This window comes from Oncorhynchus gorbuscha, linkage group LG22 (assembly GCF_021184085.1).
Source record: "Oncorhynchus gorbuscha isolate QuinsamMale2020 ecotype Even-year linkage group LG22, OgorEven_v1.0, whole genome shotgun sequence".
NCBI lineage: Eukaryota > Metazoa > Chordata > Actinopteri > Salmoniformes > Salmonidae > Oncorhynchus > Oncorhynchus gorbuscha.
The window spans coordinates 4,688,920-4,711,510 of NC_060194.1; the positions used below are offsets into that span (position 1 = coordinate 4,688,920).

At 43.2% G+C, this 22,591-nt stretch overlaps 1 protein-coding gene across 1 annotated transcript in view; it reads left to right on the forward strand.

Moving 5' to 3' along the window:
- The window catches only part of puf60a (poly-U binding splicing factor a), a 78,343-nt gene extending 58,418 nt beyond the window's left edge, over positions 1-19,925 (forward strand). The window contains exons 10-11 of the mRNA XM_046321177.1: positions 4,148-4,395; positions 19,203-19,925. Of these exons, the coding sequence (XP_046177133.1) occupies positions 4,148-4,395; positions 19,203-19,502 (548 nt within the window). The 3' untranslated portion in view covers positions 19,503-19,925. The remainder of the gene's footprint in view (positions 1-4,147; positions 4,396-19,202) is intronic.
- The last annotated feature ends 2,666 nt before the right edge of the window (positions 19,926-22,591 follow it).

The following is a 22,591-nucleotide window of genomic DNA, read 5'->3' on the forward strand; positions in this document are numbered from 1 at the left end:
TAAATTAAGTGCATTAATTTCTAAATGGTAATGTATGTCTGAAAATACCCTCAAATAAAAGTTAACATTCTGTACTGTCGTCTCATATGATACATTTGATCTCAAATCCAAAATGCTGGAGTATAGAGTCAAATGAAAGGTGCAATATGCAGAAATAGCTCTGCCTTTTCCCGTTTGCAAAATTCAAATAGTTTTCCTAATTTCAGTTTATGTGGCAAAACAAACAGTCATTGTGTAGAGAATCATTTTACTGGCCATGAAGAAGTTCTGTGGGGGTTCATTTGGGATTTAGCAAAAGATTAAAGGGGATGTGGAACGAGGAACTCTTACTTCCTGGTAACCTCACCGATTTGAAAGGACATCATGGGGGGTGGTAGAGGAATCTGATCGCTGCTGTATACAGCCTGATTCTGTTTTACTGCTGTTATCACTCTGGCCTTTCTTTAACAGATGTGTGTTTGGAATATGCCAGAAAATGGCTGCTCCAAGTAGAAACAGTGGCTGGGTTTATGTCAAAAACCCTGTGGCCAAATATAGTGCTTTGAATATGCCCGTCTGTCCTCTGATTGGTTAAAGGTGATTCAATCACTGCCAATTTAGTTATGTATAATTCCCTCATAACAGACAATGGCTCAAACAGTTTCAATGAGGATGAATGCCAGGCTAATATGTGAAGTGAAATAGAATGATGAACGAAGCAATCAGGCTTGTTCCACCAGGCTAGCTTTTGTGGACTGAGTTGAAATGGGAAGATGGAAGATTGGACAGTAAGAAATTGGGTTGAGCAGGTGCTGGTCATGGCAGCTTTCACACTCAGCCTTTTGTTTGGCCTTGAATCAGAAAGAAAACAAGTGTTACTTTTAAACACCCTCTTTGCACCACCATTGAACAATGTGCCTCTCATTGGCTGGCGAGGGAAATGTGTGCATTTATTAGCATGCCTTTCACTGCATGGGCTATCCAGAGTGAGACAGTGAGTTGGTGTGTATGAAAAGAGGCCAGATGCCCAGGTAAGTGCAGAATTGGACAGTTGTAGGGTCATTGGGAATGAATTGGACAAATCCTGGTACTGGCAACAGACAAGCGTATGCAACATATATTATAAGATTTATGTTAGCTGTGTTATGTGGTCATTTAGAGGCCATTTCCCAAAACAACGCTGTAAACGTGCAATTTTGTAGCAGTCTTTTTAAGTCAAATAGAGGGGCTGTTCAGTTGACATATTTGGGACCAAACATGCAGTAATGTGTTTTGCCTATATTAACAACTACAGGTTGTTGACAAACTCTTATTAAAGATTGCATTCATTAGGGTTTTAACCATTCTACCAAAATGACTATCAATTGGCATCTCAATGCCTTTCACTTTGTTTTGAGTTCAGTAAGAAGAGAGAGACAGTTCTGTGTAGAGTAGGGGTGTCAAACATATGGCCCTCACGCCAGATCTGGCCAGTGAGGGGGTCCGATCCAGCCCGCGGGTTTTGTTTTGAGTAAAAAATTATAGAAAAAACATATTTTATGGGGGGGAAACGAACTCTATGCTTTAAAATGACTAGAAACAAACCAAAACTGTGTAGAAATAATGGACCCATATTCATAGTTTCTTGACTGTCCAGCTCGCTAGAAGTGTCAGGGAGCATAGAAAATGTAAAAAATGATGGATAGAGGACAATTTTTTTGTTAACTTTGTTGGCAAGGAAGTATAACCAATTTTCAGTGCAGCCCTCCGGACCTCAATGAAGAACGACTGCGGCACCCGGGGTAAAATGAGTTTGACACCACTGGTGTAGCGTTACACTTAGTGATGCCATCTGTTAACACCCTATAATGTTATATGGTGGAACCAAAACGAGATGAGGAATTAAACCGGTGCATATAGATATTTTTTTGTCTGAAGTGGAATTGCCTCTGTACTTTTTTCAGGCTGCTGTTGTCTCCTACAGTGTGTTAGTTGTACATAGCCTGTCGGAGGACCACTCCACTAATAGATTCTCTTTTATTGTCTCTTCTCTCCTTGTCTCTCTCTTTTTTCTCTCTCCTTTCTTCCCCTCCCTCTCTTGACTCCACAATCGCACCGACAGTGGCCACTTAATCCCTCCCCTTTGCTGCACACTGACCAACCAAGTGTGAAGAGGACTGTTTCTAGCCCCTCCCCTCATAAACATAGCCCCTCATTCCTATTGGCCAGTGAGTCTCAGATCCTGTGTGTTTTGTGGAGATTACTTTTGGTATGCATCAACATGACCATTAAGAAGCTACAACCAGGGTGGTTAGAGGGTGGGGGGGATTCATTTGAATACCTTCATTTTATTGTAAGGAGTGTTTAGTTTGCATCCCATGCCCCTCCCCCCTTTCCCCTTTAAAGGGGCAGTCTGCAGTTGCTACATCCATTTTTGGATTGTGAATTAATGATGTACCCATTGATTCTTGAAGAATATATATCGCATTAAGAAAGTATTCACACCCCTTGACTTTTGCCAGATTTGACTGTTTTACAGCCTGAATTTAAAATTGATTACATTTTGTTTTTTTAGTCACTAACCTACACACAATACCCCATAATGTCAAAGTGGAATTATTTTATTCATTATTTTTTACAAATGATTAAAAAGCAAAAGTTGAAATGTCAAGAGTCAATAAGTATTCAACCCCTTTGTTATGGCAAGCCTAAATAAGTTCAGGAGTAATGTCTGTACCCCACACAGTGTATCAATACAAGCAGTCACTACAAAGATACAGGTGTCCTTTCTAACTCAGTTGCCAGAATGGAAGGAAATCGCTCAGGGATTCACCGTGTGGCCAATGTTGACTTTAAAACAGTTACAGAGTTTAATGGCTGTGACAACTGAGGATGGGATCAACTTTGTAGTTACTCCATAATTCGATCCTAAATGACAGAGGAAAAGGACGCCTTTACAGAATATACACATTTTTTAAATGCATTCTATTTGTAGCAACCTTTCAGCATGAAAATAACCTAACCAAGAAGACAGTGAATGTTCCTTATTAGCCGAGTTACAGTTTTGACTTAAATCTATATGAAAAAATCTATGGCATGGCCTGAAAATGGTTGTCTAGCAGTGATCAACAACCAATTTGATTGAAGGTTTTGAAAAGAATAATGGGCAAATGCTACACAATCTAGGTGTGCAAAGCTCTTAGAAACTTACCCAGAAAGACTCACAGCTGTAATCACTGCCAAAGGTGCTTCTACAAACTATTGACTCAGGGCTGTGAATACTTATGGAAATTAGAAATGTGTGCATTTCATTTTCAATAAACTCTAAAAACATTTTAACTTTGTCAATACGGGGTGTTTGTAGATGCGTGAGAGAAAAAAAAATATTTAATCCATTTGGAATTCAGGTTGTAACACAACACAATGTGGAATAAGTCAAGGGGTATGAATACTTTCTGAAGGCACTAACTTATAAATGCCTCCTCTGAGCTTAGTTCAACTGATGTACTCCACCAGAACCCAAAGTATATAAGCTTGTTTTACTCCAATGTTTGGAATCAAAGTAAATGTAAACAAACACTGGTTAAAACGATATTTGTCATATCCCGGATGGTCAGTCTTTGCATCCATAGCTCTGTCTATTCACGAGAGTGGTTATATTTCTCCAGCCCCCTCCCTCAGCTTTTTACCGAATCAGGGAGAGGAGGACGCTTATTTATTGATTCAACTGCTGATTGCCGCTTTAACACTTACTTGACAAAGATTAATGGACTAGGAAAACCATATTTACCTGGAATAGATGGTAGAGCTTTAGAAGGGGTTTGGAAGGCTTTGCTATAGAGTTTCTTTGCCATCTAACTTTTGCCAACCCCAAACATCACGTGGAAATGTTCCTTATGCAGCAGAACAAATGTGGTCAGTCCAGTCACAGCCTGCTAGTGGACACAACATTCCAATACCATGATTGCTAGCTCCAGTTCGATAGCACCCTTTTACTTGACAGGGAGCTGTCGTGTCACAATTAAACATTGCTAGACAGGAGCCAACCCAGCCAGTTATCTTGGGAAAAGCCCCTGAGGGGTTTTCCCACCATTGCCACTGGCTTAGGGCTTGGGGAGGCTCCTCTGTTGGCTGTCCAACCTTGGGGGGGTTTGACCTTTTTGTGCTGCCTCCTTCCGTTCTCTTACAGGGGTAACCCCAGTGCGGCCCGCTTTGCCTGTGCTACCTCAGGTGGGCCTGGTCAACCCAGTGCTGGCCTTACCACCGGTGCTGGTCACCTCTCTGGTGGCAGCCCAGGAGGCCAAGAAGAAGGAAGTGGAGGAGGAGGCCTTGCAGGACGGGACGGGCCAGGAGCCGCTGAGTGAGCAGGAGCACATGAGCATCTCCGGGAGCAGCGCCAGACACATGGTCATGCAGAAGTTGCTCCGCAAGCAAGAGGTGGGTTGAAATGTTCCTGGGTTTTTTTCTTCTTCTTGAACACAATGGATGAGTTAGCAGTGGTCTAACCCTTTCCCCTTGTGGCACTAGCCCATATTTGTGACCGACTGGCTCAATTTGATCTTATGTAGCAAAATTTTAAATTGTGTTTATTATTTTGGATAAAAGTAGAGACTTAGAGCTACAAAATGGTACATCATAGTTGAGGAACAATGGGAAAGTAATTTAACTTGTAACCTTGAATAAAAAGTTGATTAACTTGTAACATCACTTTAGTGAAAATGGCCCTTGAGTGTTTGGTACCAACTGGAGAGCTAATCTTTGTCTACCCATTAACCTTTCTAGGGCAGGCGTTCCTCTAGCGGAACTCCTCGACAACATTCCGCTGAAAAGTCAGCGTGCGAAATTCAAAAATATTTTTTTGAAATATGTAACTTTCAACAATTAACAAGTCCAATACAGCAAATGAAAGATAAACATCTTGTTAATCTACCCATCATGTCCGATTTCTAAAATGGTTTACAGCAAATGCACAACATATGATTTTGTTAGGTCATAGCAAAGTAAAAAAAAACACAGCCATTTTTCCAGCCAAAGATAGGAGTCACAAAAAGCAGAAATATAGATAAAATGAATCACTAACCTTTGATGATCTTCATCAGATGACACTCATAGGGCATCATGTTACACAATACATGTATGTTTTGTTCGATAATGTGCATCTTTATATCCAAAAATCTCAATCTACATTGGCGCGTTACGTGCTGTAATGTTTTGATTCCAAAACATCTGGTGGTTTTGCAGAAATACTCATAATAAACATTGATAAAAGATACAATTGTTAGTCACAGAATTAAAGACTTATATAGACTTCTCCTTAAAAACCTCTTAGAACTACCCCCCTACTTTTTTCAATTTCCTGAAGACATACCCAAATCTAACTGCCTAGAGCTCAGGCACAGAATCAAGGATATGCATATTCTTGGTACCATTTGAAAAAAAAACACTCTGAAGTTTGTGTAAATGTGAATTGAATGTAGGAGAATATAACACAATAGATCTGGTTTAGATAATACAATGAAAAAAAACATACGTGTTTTCTTTTTATTGTTGTATCATCTTTAAAATGAACAAGACAAAACAAAAATTCAGATAGGATGATGGGGACAATTTCAGTGAAAAACACAAGAGTGCAACAGTACTTGTGCAAAGTTTCAGAATGATAACTTCCAAAATGAGTGTGCTACATGACATTTATCATGAAGTCACCCAGGTGTCCCCACAAGTAGCCCAAATGTACCCAAGTGGCCAAATTGGTGAAGTTATACACTTTGAATGGAATAACTATATACAAAATACCAATATGGTATTCTAACACCCCCCCCCCCCCCCCCCAAAAAATACACATTTACAAAATAACACTTTCAATATTTGGAAGACCCTCAGTCCTCTACACAATATTATGCTGCTGATGCCAGGTGCCATAGCACATCCATGCCTGCAGAAATACATTTGTGCAGATGAACACCACTTGTGGCAGGAGCTGGATGAACCAGCTTCAGTGGGGGATGGACACCTTGGCACTGGGGGCTCCCATTCGGAGTCAGTGTCACTGTGAAAGAAAATGTTCAGTTAGAATAGTTTCACATATGAGCCCTGTATCAACAGGTATAATAAACAGCTATATATAGAGGACAGGGAACATAAGGTTGAATATATTATGACAGACCAGCCTGATCTACTGTCTTTATTATCGGCGCCCAGGGAACAGTGGGTTAACTGCCTTGCACAGAGGCAGAAGCACATATTTTTACCTTGTCAGCTCGGGGATTCGATCCAGCAAACTTTTGGTTGCTTTAACCACTAGGCTACCTTCCGCCAAGAGCGTTGGTGACTGTAACTGTGCTGCTGGTAACAATTTAATTGTGCTTTTTTGCCAACGTTTACTGACACCGGCCATATTCAACGGGTGTTGAGCGTTTGTAAATTTGTTGTTTATTCTGTGCTTTGTCACAGGCGAGAGCCAGAGCAAACTTACCAGCTACATCTTTCGACAGTTGTCGCAGTGACATCATCAACATTGTATTGAAATGTACCTTCCCAAGTTCTCTCACGTCACCCCGCTCCTCCGCTCTCTCCACTGGCTTCCAGTTGAAGCTCGCATCCGCTACAAGACCATGGTGCTTGCCTACGGAGCTGTGAGGGGAACGGCACCTCAGTACCTCCAGGCTCTGATCAGGCCCTACACCCAAACAAGGGCACTGCGTTCATCCACCTCTGGCCTGCTCGCCTCCCTACCACTGAGGAAGTACAGTTCCCGCTCAGCCCAGTCAAAACTGTTCGCTGCTCTGGCTCCCCAATGGTGGAACAAACTCCCTCACGACGCCTGGACAGCGGAGTCAATCACCACCTTCCGGAGACACCTGAAACCCCACCTCTTTAAGGAATACCTAGGATAGGATAAAGTAATCCTTCTCACCCCCCCTTAAAAGATTTAGATGCACTATTGTAAAGTGGCTGTTCCACTGGATGTCATAAGGTGAATGCACCAATTTGTAAGTCGCTCTGGATAAGAGCGTCTGCTAAATGACTTAAATGTAAATGTAAATGGTTACTTGCATAGTGGAGTCTTTTGTTTAGACATGTAATGTACACCTAGCTAACTAAACAATGAACCATAATCCCAACTCATGTTACTACCCTGCATGAAACTGCAGCTAGGTTCAACGTTAGCTAGCTAGCTAATATTAGGCTGTAACTAGCAATGCAAATGGCTCTGAGATACGAATAATATTTCTACACAGATCATACACATAACGTTATCTAGCGAGCCAGTCAGCTAACACTACACTTTAACTTGAAATGCAAATGACATTCTGACAAAATTATAAACGTGTAATATCTGAAAATGTAGCTAGCTAGACCTTCTTACCTGTATACATGGATGGACACTTCTCCCTCTCTGTCACAGTCATGGTTGCCCTTAGCTTAAAGATGTAAACCAGAGACAGGTGTTTTATACAACAGCCAAGTGTGTTCTCTTTTTGACTCCCTCTGCATATTTGCAATACAACGCCAGAATTTTCTCCATCTCCTTAGCTATCATACTCTAATTCCAATAGGCATTCCACTGATTACAAAACGTGGTCCTCTAGAAAGTAGAGATCAATACTTTTGCAGTTTTACTGCGGGGTATCTTTTAAAAAATCCACATGAGAAAGGATTACCTACACATACTGAGCATAAACAGAAGCATGCTACATGGGAGACCAATCCGTATTCATATCTCAGCATGTCCAGCCCAGCCATTCTCAGCCAATCATAGCTAGAGGGAAGGTTCCTGGCTTTTTCCGTGGCTAAACCAACTACGCTCGTACTAACAATTTTATTTGTATTTACAGATGGCATACACATTTGTTATTAAGGCACATGAAAGTTCACATGTTCCAGAAGGCTTTTCTGCCAAAAAATGCATTTTGAAAAATAAAAAAAGGTTTAAATGGCTCTCCTGTGAATTAGTGACGCCATTAGTGACGGCATACGCAGAGTTTCCTGAAACGAGTCACATGTTTTTTTTTTGCAATTAGATTTCTTTAAATCATCTTATGAAGACATTATAAAGTCATTCCCATTCCTTTATTCATTTTTTAAGAAGTGTACATAGACTACAGAGATGGTATTCAGTAGAGGTCGACCAATTATGATTTTTCAATGCCCGATATCGATTGGAGGACACAAAAAAGCCACTACCGATTTAACTGGCCGATTTTTATATATATATTTGTAATAATGACAATTACAACAATACTGAATGAACACTTTTATTTTAACTTAATATAATACGTGTAATTGTCATTGTCATAATAAGTCAGCTCCATTATTAGTGCAATGCCACTTAAATATTTTGGAGATTTCATTTTTCAAATAATGTAGAATGAGCAAGAAAAAGGCCATTCTTGGAACATGGAGTGAGACATTGTTACTAATTTGCAAATGAAGCCAGTTTGATATTTAGAATGATTTATTTCTGCTTTTAGAGGGTGAAAAACAAAAACCTACAGTCATCTCATGAGTCTCTCAGTCAAGACTGGCACGGGTATTGAACCAGCATCTGTAGCCACACAGCTTGTTCTGCTATGCATCTGTAGCAGTGTCTTAGACCGTTGCGCCACTTAGGCTCTGTACGTTACCGTACAGTACTACAGTAAGAGCAAAATAAAATAATAAGAACCTTAGTGTAACAAGAGTTTTAGTAAGTAATACTGAAGTAATGCACAATTATCAGTTTCTATTTAGGTTTATGTCGCCCATTCATTGTCAATTAGAGACACAGTAGGACCCAAAAGCATAATCAGTGCTCTAACTCCCCCTTGCGCTGGTCTGGGGCAATGAAGTGGTGACGCAGGGCACCATACTAAATCACAAATTACCTCTAAGTCCTGTGGCGTAAGCTCGCAAATTTTAAAGGAGGAATCCCTGTACCTTGCACACAAACCACCGCCAGTTTTGCATTTTGGAATAAGAAGTCATTAGTGTATTTACATGTGGATGTCTTTATTTGTCATCTCTGTTGAAACCAATCAAGCCTTCTATGGCGAAGGGGTCGATTGTGACCTCTGGTGGACAACCAGAGCCATACACCAATGTTGTTCTTCTTAGTTGTCCTGGACCTCCAATGTCCGTTTCCTAAGTGCAGCTACTTGGCTGTACTAGTGATTGTCTGAGAGGGTTTTCTCCTTTCTTCCTTTGAAGATACGCTCCCTAAAACACTTCTACGAGTAGGCCTTTCTAATCAACCTGGCCCGGGTATTGACCTCATCCCGTCAGTAGAGGATGCCTGGTTGTTCTTTAAAAGTGCCTTCCTCACCATCTTAAATAAGAACTAAGAACAGATATAGCCCTTGGTTCACTCCAGACTTGATTGCCCTTGACCAGCACATAAACATCCACTAGCATTGAATAGTTCCCGCAATATGCAACTTTTCAGGGAGGTCAAGAACCAGTAGACACAGTCAGTTAGGAAAGCAAAGGCTAGCTTTTTCAAACAGAAATGTGCATCCTGCAGCACTAATTCCCCCAAAATTTGGGACACTGTAATGTCCATGGAGAATAAGAGCACCTCCTCTCAGCTCCTCTCACCTCCTCTGAGTGTCACCACCGATAAATCCACGATAATTGAGAATTTCAATAAGCATTTCTCTACGGCTGACTATGCCTTCCACCTGGCTATCCAAACCTCGGCCAACAGCTCGGCACCACCCACAGAAGCTGGCCCAAGCCCCCCCGCTTCTCCTTAACCCAAATCCAGACAGCTGATGTTCTGAAAGAGCTGCAAAATCTGGATCCCTATAAATCAGCTGGGCTCGACAATCTGGACCCTCTCTTCCTAAAATTAGCCGCCACCATTGTTGCCACGCCTATCTGTTCAACCTCTCTTTCGTATCATCTGAGATTCCTAAAGATTGGAAAGCGGCCGCGGTCATCCCCCTCTTCAAAAGGGGAGACACTCAAGACCCAAACTGTTACAGACCTATATCCATCCTGCCCTGCCTTTCTAAAGTCTTTGAAAGCCAAGTGAACAAACAGATGACCGACCAAAGGTATACATTTAGTGAATGATAAATGACTTAAATGTAATGTAAATGTAAATAAATGGGACTGGTGGAGTTATGTCACACATGCAGCTAACACAGACATATGGAAATGTCTGCTCTACCCAAAATTACAACCAATTAATTATAGCATTACCACAAAAATGGAAGAGGCAAGTAGAAGGGGAAAAAAGTAAGGAACTTGTAAGTCGGCCCTGTATTAAAGAACATAAATGGTTAAAGTGTGATAAATAAAAACATATACCAATTTCATTTAAGGACTAAAAAACAGACAGCTGTGCCATATAAATTGCAAAATGGTTGGGAAGAGATTTCGATGTACCCATTCGATGCACATGGTTTATGAATTGATACGCAAAACAACGCCGGATTCAAAACTTCACATTTTTCAATATAAATTACTATACAAAATTCTTGCAACTAATATAATGTTATATATATGTGGGATACACTCTTCCCAGCTCTGCAGAGTCTGCTGTGAGGAGGCAGAGTCATTAGATAATTTATTTTGGTATTGTCCATATGTAGCTCATTTTTGGTCACAGGTCCAGGAATGGCTGAAGAATTGCAACATTTGCCTAGAACTAACACTACAGATAGCAATACTGGGTGATTTGAAAAGCCATAGTCAATCAATCAATAATATAATAATTATTTTAGCAAAAATGTTTATTTTTAATTTACAATCATCTGTAGAAGCTATGAGAATAGCAAGGTTCAATTATTTTGTGAAGCATCACAGCGCAGTTGAAAAATATATGGCAAGTAGAAATCCAAAATGGATGATGTTGAGAGACAGATGGGAGGGGTTGAGTGGAGCTGAAGGGTGGGACTAATAACAAGATAAACAATGTAGGGGATAAGGGATCTGTAGAATGTATATAGGTCCGGAGCTTTTGTGAAATAGCACAGTTACAAATAGAAATCAAACTGGATGGACATCAGAAATAGAGGAAGGACTAAGAACAAACAAGAGAGAACTATTGTGAAGTAGACTGTCTGTAGAGTATGTATAAGATGTATGGACTGCAGGTAGAAGTACATTTACATCATTTTACATTTAAGTCATTTAGCAGACGCTCTTATCCAGAGCGACTTACAAATTGGTGCATTCACCTTATGACATCCAGTGGGACAGTCACTTAACAATAGTGCATCTAAAACTTAGGGGGGGTGGGGTGAGAGGGATTACTTAACCTATCCTAGGTATTCCTTAAAGAGGTGGGGTTTCAGGTGTCTCCGGAAGGTGGTGATTGACTCCGCTGTCCTGGCGTCGTGAGGGAGTTTGTTCCACCATTGGGGGGCCAGGGCAAACAGTTTTGACTGGGCTGAGCGGGAGCTGTATTCCTCAGTGGTAGGGAGGCGAGCAGGCCAGAGGTGGATGAACGCAGTGCCCTTGTTTGGGTGTAGGGCCTGATCAGAGCCTGGAGGTACTGAGGTGCCGTTCCCCTCACAGCTCCGTAGGCAAGCACCATGGTCTTGTAGCGGATGCGAGCTTCAACTGGAAGCCAGTGGAGAGAACGGAGGAGCGGGGTGACGTGAGAGAACTTGGGAAGGTTGAACACCAGACGGGCTGCGGCGTTCTGGATGAGTTGAAGGGGTTTAATGGCACAGGCAGGGAGCCCAGCCAACAGCGAGTTGCAGTAATCCAGACGGGAGATGACAAGTGCCTGGATTAGGACCTGCGCCGCTTCCTGTGTGAGGCAGGGTCGTACTCTGCGGATGTTGTAGAGCATGAACCTGGAACGGGCCACCGCCTTGATGTTAGTTGAGAACGACAGGGTGTTGTCCAGGATCACGCCAGGTTCTTGGCGCTCTGGGAGGAGGACACAATGGAGTTGTCAACCGTGATTCATGGAAGTCCTTCCCGGGAGGAAGAGCAGCTCCGTCTTGCCGAGGTTCAGCTTGAGGTGGTGATCCGTCATCCACACTGATATGTCTGCCAGACATGCAGAGATGCGATTCGCCACCTGGTCATCAGAAGGGGGAAAGGAGAAGATTAATTGTGTGTCGTCTGCATAGCAATGATAAGAGAGACCATGTGAGGTTATGACAGAGCCAAGTGACTTGGTGTATAGCGAGAATAGGAGAGGGCCAAGAACAGAGCCCTGGGGGACACCAGTGGTGAGAGCGCGTGGTGAGGAGACAGATTCTCGCCACGCCACCTGGTAGGAGCGACCTGTCAGGTAGGACGCAATCCAAGCGTGGGCCGCGCCGGAGATGCCCAACTCGGAGAGGGTGGAGAGGAGGATCTGATGGTTCACAGTATCGAAGGCAGCCGATAGATCTAGAAGGATGAGAGCAGAGGAGAGAGAGTTAGCTTTAGCAGTGCGGAGCGCCTCCGTGATACAGAGGAGAGCAGTCTCAGTTGAATGACTAGTCTTGAAACCTGACTGATTTGGATCAAGAAGGTCATTCAGAGAGAGATAGCGGGAGAGCTGGCCAAGGACAGCACGTTCAAGAGTTTTGGAGAGAAAAGAAAGAAGGGATACTGGTCTGTAATTGTTGACATCGGAGGGATCGAGTGTAGGTTTTTTCAGAAGGGTGCAACTCTCGCTCTCTTGAAGACGGAAGGGACGTAGCCAACGGTCAGGGATGAGTTGATGAGCGAGGTGAGGTAAGGGAGAAGGTCTCCGGAAATGGTCTGGAGAAGAGAGGAGGGGATAGGGTCAAGCGGGCAGGTTGTTGGGCGGCCGGCCGTCACAAGACGCAAGATTTCATCTGGAGAGAGAGGGAGAAAGAGGTCAGAGCACAGGGTAGGGCAGTGTGAGCAGAACCAGCAGTGTCGTTTGACTTAGCAAACGAGGATCGGATGTCGTCGACCTTCTTTCAAAATGGTTGACGAAGTCATCTGCAGAGAGGGAGGAGGGGGGGGGGCGGAGGATTCAGGAGAGAGGAGAAGGTGGCAAAGAGCTTCCTAGGGTTAGAGGCAGCAGCTTGGAATTTAGCGTGGTAGAAAGTGGCTTTAGCAGCAGAGACAGAGGAGGAAAATGTAGAGAGGAGGGAGTGAAAGGATGCCAGGTCCGCAGGGAGGCGAGTTTTCCTCCATTTCCGCTCGGCTGCCCGGAGCCCTGTTCTGTGAGCTCGCAATGAGTCATCGAGCCACGGAGCGGGAGGGAGGACCGAGCCGGCCTGGAGGATAGGGGACATAGAGAGTCAAGGGATGCAGAGAGGGAGGAGAGGAGGGTTGAGGAGGCAGAATCAGGAGATAGGTGGGAGAAGGTTTGAGCGGAGGGAAGAGATGATAGGATGGAAGAGGAGAGAGTAGCGGGGAGAGAGAGCGAAGGTTGGGACGGCGCGATACCATCCGAGTAGGGGCAGTGTGGGAGGTGTTGGATGAGAGCGAGAGGGAAAAGGATACAAGGCAGTGGTCGGAGACTTGGAGGGGAGTTGCAATGAGGTTAGTGGAAGAACAGCATCTAGTAAAGATGAGGTCGAGCGTATTGCCTGCCTTGTGAGTAGGGGGGAAGGTGAGAGGGTGAGGTCAAAAGAGGAGAGGAGTGGAAAGAAGGAGGCAGAGAGGAAGAGTCAAAGGTAGACGTGGGGAGGTTAAAGTCGCCCAGAACTGTGAGAGGTGAGCCGTCCTCAGGAAAGGAGCTTATCAAGGCATCAAGCTCATTGATGAACTCTCCGAGGGAACCTGGAGGGCGATAAATGATAAGGATGTTAAGCTTGAAAGGGCTAGTAACTGTGACAGCATGGAATTCAAAGGAGGCGATAGACAGATGGGTAAGGGGAGAAAGAGAGAATGACCACTTGGGAGAGATGAGGATCCCGGTGCCACCACCCCGCTGACCAGACGCTCTCGGGGTGTGCGAGAACACGTGGGCGGACGAAGAGAGAGCAGTAGGAGTAGCAGTGTTGTCTGTGGTGATCCATGTTTCCGTCAGGGCCAAGAAGTCGAGGGACTGGAGGGAGGCATAGGCTGAGATGAACTCTGCCTTGTTGACCGCAGATTGGCAGTTCCAGAGGCTACCGGAGACCTGGAACTCCACGTGGGTCGTGCGCGCTGGGACCACCAAAGTAGGGTGGCCGCGGCCACGCGGTGAGGAGCGTTTGTATGGTCTGTGCAGAGAGGAGAGAACAGGGATAAACCGACACATAGTTGACAGGCTACAGAAGAGGCTACGCTAATGCAAAGGAGAAGTAGAAGTGTTTATTAGTTTACTCCAATTGGGGGATCGGTGGAAGGGTTTGGGGGGAATAATAATAAAGGTATATTCTTTAAAAAAGTATGTATGTCTATATAGGTATGTGTATGTATATATATGCATGCGTGTATGGATATATATATTTACCCAAAAAATATGGGGGATTGGAAATGATGCAGACAATTACATTGATAGAAGCAACAATCTTTCCGCAATATTAAGCTGATCCATCCTCCCCCAAAAATAAAAACAGATGACCAACCATTTCGAATCCCACCGTACCTTCTCCGCTATGCAATCCGGTTTCCGTGCTTGTCACGGGTGCACCTCAGCCACGCTCAAGTTCCTAAACGATATCATAACCGCCATCGATAAAAGGCTGTACTGTGCAGCCGTCTTCATCGACCTGGCCAAGGCTTTCGACTCTGTCAATCACCATATTCTTATCGGCAGACTCGACAGCCTTGGTTTCGCTAATGACTACCTTGCCTGGTTCACCAACTACTTCGCAGACAGGGTTCAGTGTGTCAAATCAGAGGGCCTGTTGTCCGGACCTCTGGCAGTCTCTATGGGGGTGCCACAGGGTTCAATTCTCAGGACGACTCTTTTCTCTGTATATATCAATGGCGCTCTTGATGCGGGTGATTCTTTGATCCACCTCTACGCAGACGACAGCATTCTGTATACATCTGGCCTTTCTTTGGACACTGTGTTAACTAACCTCCAGACGAGATTCAATGCCATACGACACTCCTTCCGTGGCCTCCAACTGCTCTTAAATGCTAGAAAAACTAAATGCATGCTCTTCAACCGATTGCTGCCTGCACCTGCCCGTCCGACTAACGTCACTACTCTGGACAGTTTTGACTTAGAGTATGTGGACACCTATAAATACCTAGGTGTCTGCTAGACTGTAAACTCTCCTTCCAGACTCATAATAAGCATCTCCAATTCTAAATTAAATCTAGAATCGGCTTTCTATTTCGCATCAAAGCCTCATTCACTCATGCTGCAAAAACATACCCTCGTAAAACTGACTATACTACCAATCCTTGACTTCGGCGTTATCATTTACAAAATAGCCTCCAACACTCTACTCAGCAAATTGGATGCAGTCTATCACAGTGCCATCCGTTTTGTCACCAAAGCTCTGTATACTACCCACCACTGCGACCTGTATGCACTCGTTGGCTGGTCCTCGCTACATATTCATCGCCAAACCCACTGGCTCCAGGTCATCTGCAAGGTTAAGCTCCTCCCATTCTCAGCTCACTGGTCACCATAGCAACACCCACCCGTAGCACACGCTCCAGCAGGTATATTTCACTAGTCTTCCCCAAAGCCAACACTTCTTTTGGCTGCCTTTCCTTCCAGTTCTCTGCTGCCAATGACTGGAACAAATTACAAAAATCACTGACGTTGTTGATTTATGTCTCCCTCACTAACTTTAAGCATCAGCTGTCAGAGCATCTTACCGATCGCTGCAGCTGAACATAGCCCATCTGTAATTATCCCAACCAACTTCCTACCTCATCCCCATATTTGTTTTTCTGCTCTTTTGCACACCGGTATTTCTACTTGCACATCCTATTCTGCGCATCTATCACTCCAGTGTTAATTGTTAAATTGTAATTACTTCGCCACTATGGCCTATTTATTGCCTTAATTAATCCAAACCGGCTGCGCGCATGTGCCATCATGCAGACATTTTATTTTGTCGTCCACACCAAACGCGATCACGACATGCATGTTAAAATATCAAAACAAACTCTGAACCAATTACATTAATTTGGGGTCTTAAAGCTTTAAACGTTTATGGCAATCTAGCGAGCTAGCCGGCACTTGCTAGCTAATTTGTCCTATTTAGCTAGCTCAGCTACAGACTGACAGTCTTACTGGTCTGGTAGGTGAGGTTATCTTCTTCTTCACCTTGTGTCAAGGTTTTAAAGATTTAACCATTTCAAACATGTAGCTAACGCTCCACTCTTTCTGGTCTGGAAGGTGAGGTTATCTTCTCATCTCGTGTTGAGGTTGAGAGTTTCAAAACATTTCAACGTGTGGATCACGGCCTCACGTCTTCTGGTATGATATGTTAATTCTTAGCCAGTCCTTTCAAGCACTCTGGTCGAAAAGGCAGTCCCATCACACTGACAAGCTCTCTGACCTCATGCAGGGTGTGTCTAGTCACTGTGCAAGGTCTAGTCACAATTTATGTGGAAAAAATATATAATTGAAAACTCAAATCACATTCCTATCTTAACAGAAATACTCTCATCCTTAATCATATATTTTATACATCATTTGGATGTAAACTTGACAATGTGTACACTTTCGAGATACAGTATTTTCTTGATGCAATTATTAATGACATCACAAAATAATAAACAATGTGACATGATTGTTCTTTAGATCCCCACTGACCATTCTTAACATTCCTATATTAGAAATATTGTTCCAATATTAACTTTTTTGGATGTCATCGTTTTGGCGGTAAAAGTATTCTGTAGACAAAGGGCATTCCTTTAGTAATACTGCCAAATTCATGACTGAGTGTTAAGGTGTCAAAACCGGCACAGCCCCCTCCTCCTCTTCTGTGGGTGAGAGGGGGTCTGGCTATTGTCAGCCATTGCCACGCTGATCTGAGCCTTGGACCCTCCCCCGGGAGAGTCATGCCTCTATATAAGGTCCCACAGTTGACAGTGGGTGTCAGAGAAGAAGAAAAAACCTCGAGTTTGAAGGAATTGTCCGTAGAGCTCTGAGAGAAGAATTGTGTCGAGGCACAGCTCTGGGGAAGGGTATCAAGAAATGTCTGCACCAGTGAAGGTCCCCAAAAATACAGTGGCCTCCATCATTCTTCAATGGAAGAAGTTTCGAACCACCAAGACTATTCCTAGAGCTGGCTGCCTGGCCAGACTGAGCAATCTGGGGAGAAGGGCATTGGTCAGGGATGTGACAAAGCACGCGATGGTCACACTGACAGAGCCTCCCAGAGTTCCTCAGTGGAGATAGGAAAACCTTCCAGAAGGACAACCATCTTCACATGACAGCCCGCTTGGAGTTTGCCAAAAGGCACCCGAAGACTCTGACCATGAGAAACCAGATTCTCTGGTCTGATGAAACCAAGATTGAACTCTTTGGCCTGAAAGTCCAGTGTCACGACTGGAGGAAACCTGGCACCATCCCTACAGTGAAGCATGGTGGCAGCATCATGCTCTTAGTATGATTTTCAGCGACAGGTACTGGGAGACTAGTCAGGATTGAGGGAAAGATTGATGGAGCAAAGTACCGAGAGATCCTTGTTGAAAACATGCTCCAGAGCGCTCAGGACCTCAGACTGGGGCAAAGTTTCACCTTCCAACAGGACAACTACCCTAAGCACACAGTCAACACAACGCAGGAGTGGCTTCGGGACAAGTCTCTGAATGTCCTTGAGTGGTCCAGCCAGAGCCCGCACTTTAACCCGATCGAACATCTCTGTCATTATGGGGTATTGTGTGTACATTGATGAGGGAAAAAAGTACATTAATCCATTTTAGAATAAAGCTGTAACGTAACAAAATGTGGAAAAAGTAGCTAATAAATAAAAACATTGCAGGTAGAAAATTTCCTGTTAAAAATAAATATCCTATAATTCACATTGGCTATGCATGGCCTGTCTGCAAGGAATATGAAACATTATATCAACTGTTAACTTGGGTCCGGCCTGAAGCTAGCACAATCAATCTTGCAACATTTTCTAAAATATTCTGGGCCCTCAGTTTCCTATGCCAGTGAGCTCCGGACAGACAGACACAGACAGCTGTAGGCTATTTGCACAAGGGATAAGAAGTAGGCCTATTTTATGACAATTCCACCGGATCAGAGGATTTAAAAAATAAAAAAAATCCTTTCACGCCGAAAAGTGGTTATCAAAAGAGAGCTCGAAATATTTTTTAAATAGGCTACGTTAAGGAGAAGTCCAACTTTAATTCTGTGAATAACACCGTATGTTTAGGAATCAAAACATTACTGCACGTAACGCGCCAAATGTAAACTGAGATTTTTGGATATAAATATGCACATTATCGAACAAAACATACATGTACTGTGTAACATGATGTCCTATGAGTGTCATCTGATGAAGATCAAAGGTTAGTGATTAATGTTATCTATATTTCTGCTTTTTGTGTGACTCCTATCTTTGGCTGGAAAAATGGCTGTGCTTTTTTACTTGGCTATGATCTAACATAATCATATGTCGTGCTTTCGCTGTAAAGCCTTTTTGAAATTGGACACGATGGGTAGATTAACAAGAAGTTTCTTTCATTTGCTGTATTGGACTTGTTAATGTGTGAAAGTTACATATTTCAAAAAAATATTTTCGAATTTCGAGCACTGCCTTTTCAGCGGAATGTTGTCGAGGGGTTCCGCCAGAGGAACGTCTGTGCTAGAAAGGTTAATGCCAGATTTTTTTTTTTACATAATCTGAGAACAGCGCTCAGAGCCCGGACAGAGAAATATCCAACAGAAGTTAGAAATAACACTAAATATTCACTTATCTTTGATGATCTTCATCAGAAGGCACTCCCAGGAATTCCAGTTCGACCATAAATGACTGATTTGTTCCATAAAGTCCATCATTTATGTCCAAATAGCCAATTGTTGGTAGTGCGTTCAGACCAGTAATCCATCTTCATGAGGGGCGAGCACTTCGTCCAGACAAAAACTCAAAAAGTTCCGTTACAGGTCATAGAAACCAGTCAAACGATGTATGGAATCAATCTTTAAGATGTTTTTAACATGAACTCGCACAGCCAAGTAAAAGGGTCACACAATTTTACTGAGTGGTCACGTCTGGAGCCCTGGTTGGGGTTCAAAGTGTGCCGTTTAGCCACAAGGGCTACAGTTGCATTCTCTGAAAAGTTTCCACAACATTAATAGTCGCAACGTGTGGGTAACTAACTGTACCGTCAGTGTTTTCTCAGATCAAGAAAGTAACTGGTAGCATATTTGTGTTTTAATAATACATTGTACAATAATAATGCTTTTCTTCCACTGTGCCCAGTCGACGGTGATGGTGCTGCGGAACATGGTAGGACCAGAGGACATCGACGATGACCTGGAGGGTGAGGTGACTGAGGAGTGCGGCAAGTTTGGTGCTGTCAACCGTGTCATCATCTACCAGGAAAAGCAGGGCGAGGAGGATGATGCGGAGGTTATTGTCAAGATCTTTGTGGAGTTCTCCATGGCGGCAGAGATGAACAAGGCCATCCAGGCACTCAATAATCGCTGGTTTGGAGGTCGCAAGGTCATTGCTGAGGTGTACGACCAGGAGCGCTTTGACAACAGCGACTTATCTGCATAAGACGTTCTGACCTTTCTGAAAGATCTCTACTGCTACGACCACAACCTCTGGTGTTTCTCTCCCCCTCACACACATACACACACACTTACACAGACAAGGCTGCCACGCACCACTGTAGGTGATGCTGGCCTCTTTTTAACCTGTTTTTTTTTTTTTTTTTTATCAATGTTGATATTAATATTATTAATGCTCCTGTTTGGGGACACCGACAAAGCAAGGAGACTCTAATGGATTTTTTAATTATTATTGTGGCCTACTGTGAAGGGCTGGATATTTGGTTTTGTATCGTTTTCAGTTTCATTTCCCTGATTTTAAGTTTTATTTCGGTTACACCTTTTTTGATTAAGTCAATTCTACAAAGGTTCTCTTGTTATATAGTTCTTGGTATTAATTGCCCAAAACAATAAATTCCTGATGAATTCATAAAGTGGTTTGATGTTTTGATTATTGATATTAATCCAGAAAAAAACTACAGGGAGCAGGGGTCGGTTAGTCTAGTTTGGTAAACAAAAAAAAGTTGGTTTTAAATGCGAGGTCAGACATAGTTATGTCCAACTTTGTGATCAGAATTTACACCTGTTGCACTAAACAAAATAACTCTAAGCTAAGCAATTCGCCTGATGATGGTTGCTAGGCAGCGCCTGTTACTAAGCTGTTGCCATCCTTGTGGAAGTTATAAACTTTGATGTCACTTTGCACATCTCTTCACAACACCCACCACTACGCATGCACATTTTCTTAACAAACATTTCATGGATCCTAAAGAATTACTGTGCGAATAAATATCACTGAATGACAAGTATTTCAATAATAGGCTAATGCAATTGAAGGCATGTATCAAATGGTTGCTTACTGAAACGTACAGCCATCCATTCGTTATAACAAATGTAGCTAAAGGAATAGCAGTGTGTAGTCAACTAGATCATTTCAGCACTGCAAAATTGCAAATGAATAGACAGACACACAGATAGGTATATAGATCGAGAGAGAGATCGATATAGACAGACACATAGATGGCTAAATTGATCTAGCTAACGTTATCACCGCCAGAACACAGTGCTAGTGAAGCAGACAAGACAAATAAACCAATATGCCCAGGGGTTGCTACGTTCCATTCTACAGTAACACCAGCACCAAGCCCAGCTAGAACATTTGGTTCCTTGGTAGCGTATGTTTGTTTTTTTACCTAATACACATATATGAAGGTGAAGGAGAATATGTGCATGTAAGTATATGGTTGGACGAGCGGCATAGGCAAGGTGCAATAGATGGTATAAAATACAGTATATACATGTAATGTAAGATATGTAAACATTATTAAAGTGGCATTATTTAGAGTGCATTGTAAAAAGTGCCAAATTGATCCATTTATTAAAGTGTCCAGTGATTTTTTTCTTAAAGTAGGCAGCAGCCTCTGACTTGGTGATGGCTGTTTAACAGTCTGATGGCCTTGAGATAGAGGCTGTTTTTCAGTCTCTCGGTCCCTGCTTTGATGCACCTGTACTGACCTCGCCTTCTGGATGATAGTGGGGTGAACAGGCAGTGGCTCCTTGATTTATCATTTTGGCCTTCCTGTGGCATTGGGTGCATTAGGAGTCTAGGAGGGCAGGTAGTTTGCCCCCGGTGATAGGTTGTGCAGACCGCACCACCCTCTGGAGAGTCTTGTGGTTGAGGTCGGTGCAGTTGCCGTACCAGGCGGTGATACAGCCCAACAGGATCCTCTCAATTGTGCATCCTGCCCACATTGCAGTATTTACGCAGTAGCTCCTTTTCCAATGGTCAAATTAATTCACAAGATTGGTATTTTATTTTTATTTAACCCTTTCTCAATCAGGTAAATTGACTGAGAACACGTTCTCATTTACAGCAACGACCTGGGGAATAGTTTCGGGGTGAATGAGACAATCGGTAGGTCTTGGGTACTGTATGAAAACCTACATCTACTACCAGGGCGACCACTCTCGCAGGTATACTTTCACTTTTCAGAATTGGGTGTGGGCACGGGATGAATATTGTAAATATTGGATGTAGCTACGAATATAAATGTATCCTCATAGCCTACTTGCTTTTTTTCCTCTAGTCAAGAAAGCATTATGCAAAATATATTGGCACACTCCACTTACCAAGACCATTGCCAATTAAGGCTGTCACCTGCTTTTATAATAAGCCTTGATGGTGGGTTGAATATTTTCCCGGTAAAAAAAACTGGAAGTGTCATTCAAAAGCCTTTGTCTGAATTTGAATAGAGTTTTGATTGAAAATTCAACCGTGATGCTACCTGAATCTGATGAGCCATACATTAACTTTTTATGAGCCAAAAAGGCCCAGAAGATTGTACCATTATCCAATAGGCTGTATTTTTCGTCGCTGTCTACATACCACCATAGACCGATGCTGGTACTAAGACCCCAATCAATGAGCTGTGTACGGCCATAAGCAAACAGAAAAACGCTCATCCAGAGGCGGAACTCCTAGTGGCCGGGGACTTTAATGCAGGAAAACTTAAATACATTTCTAGCAGCATGTTAAATGTGCAACCAGAGGTAAAAGGTCGCAGTTCTGAAAACTTAGGACACTAAATAGGCCTTTCTACTGACTCTCCTTTCTACTGAAAAAGTGCTCTTAACTGACGAGTCAGGGTTTGGTCTCACCAGGGGTGATGGTAGGATTAGCATTTATCGTCGAAGGAATGAGCGTTACACAGAGGCCTCTACTCTGGAGCGGGATCGATTTGGAGGTGGAGGGTCCGTCATGCTCTGGGGCGGTGTGTCACAGCGTCATCGAACTGAGCTTGTTGTCATTGCAGGCAATCTCAACCCTGTGCATTACTGGGAAGACATCCTCCTCTCTCATGTCCCTCCAGCAAATGCTCGTTCTGTGTTTGATTTCCTGCAAGACAGGAATGTCAGTGTTCTGCCATGGCCATTGAGCACGTCTGGGAACTGACAAACCGACAAATCTGGTGCAGTCCATCAGGAGGAGATGCACTGCAGTACTTAATGCAGCTGGTGGCCACACCAGATACTGACTGTTACTTTTGATTTGGACCCCCCCTTTGTTCAGGGACACATCATTCCATTTCTGTTATT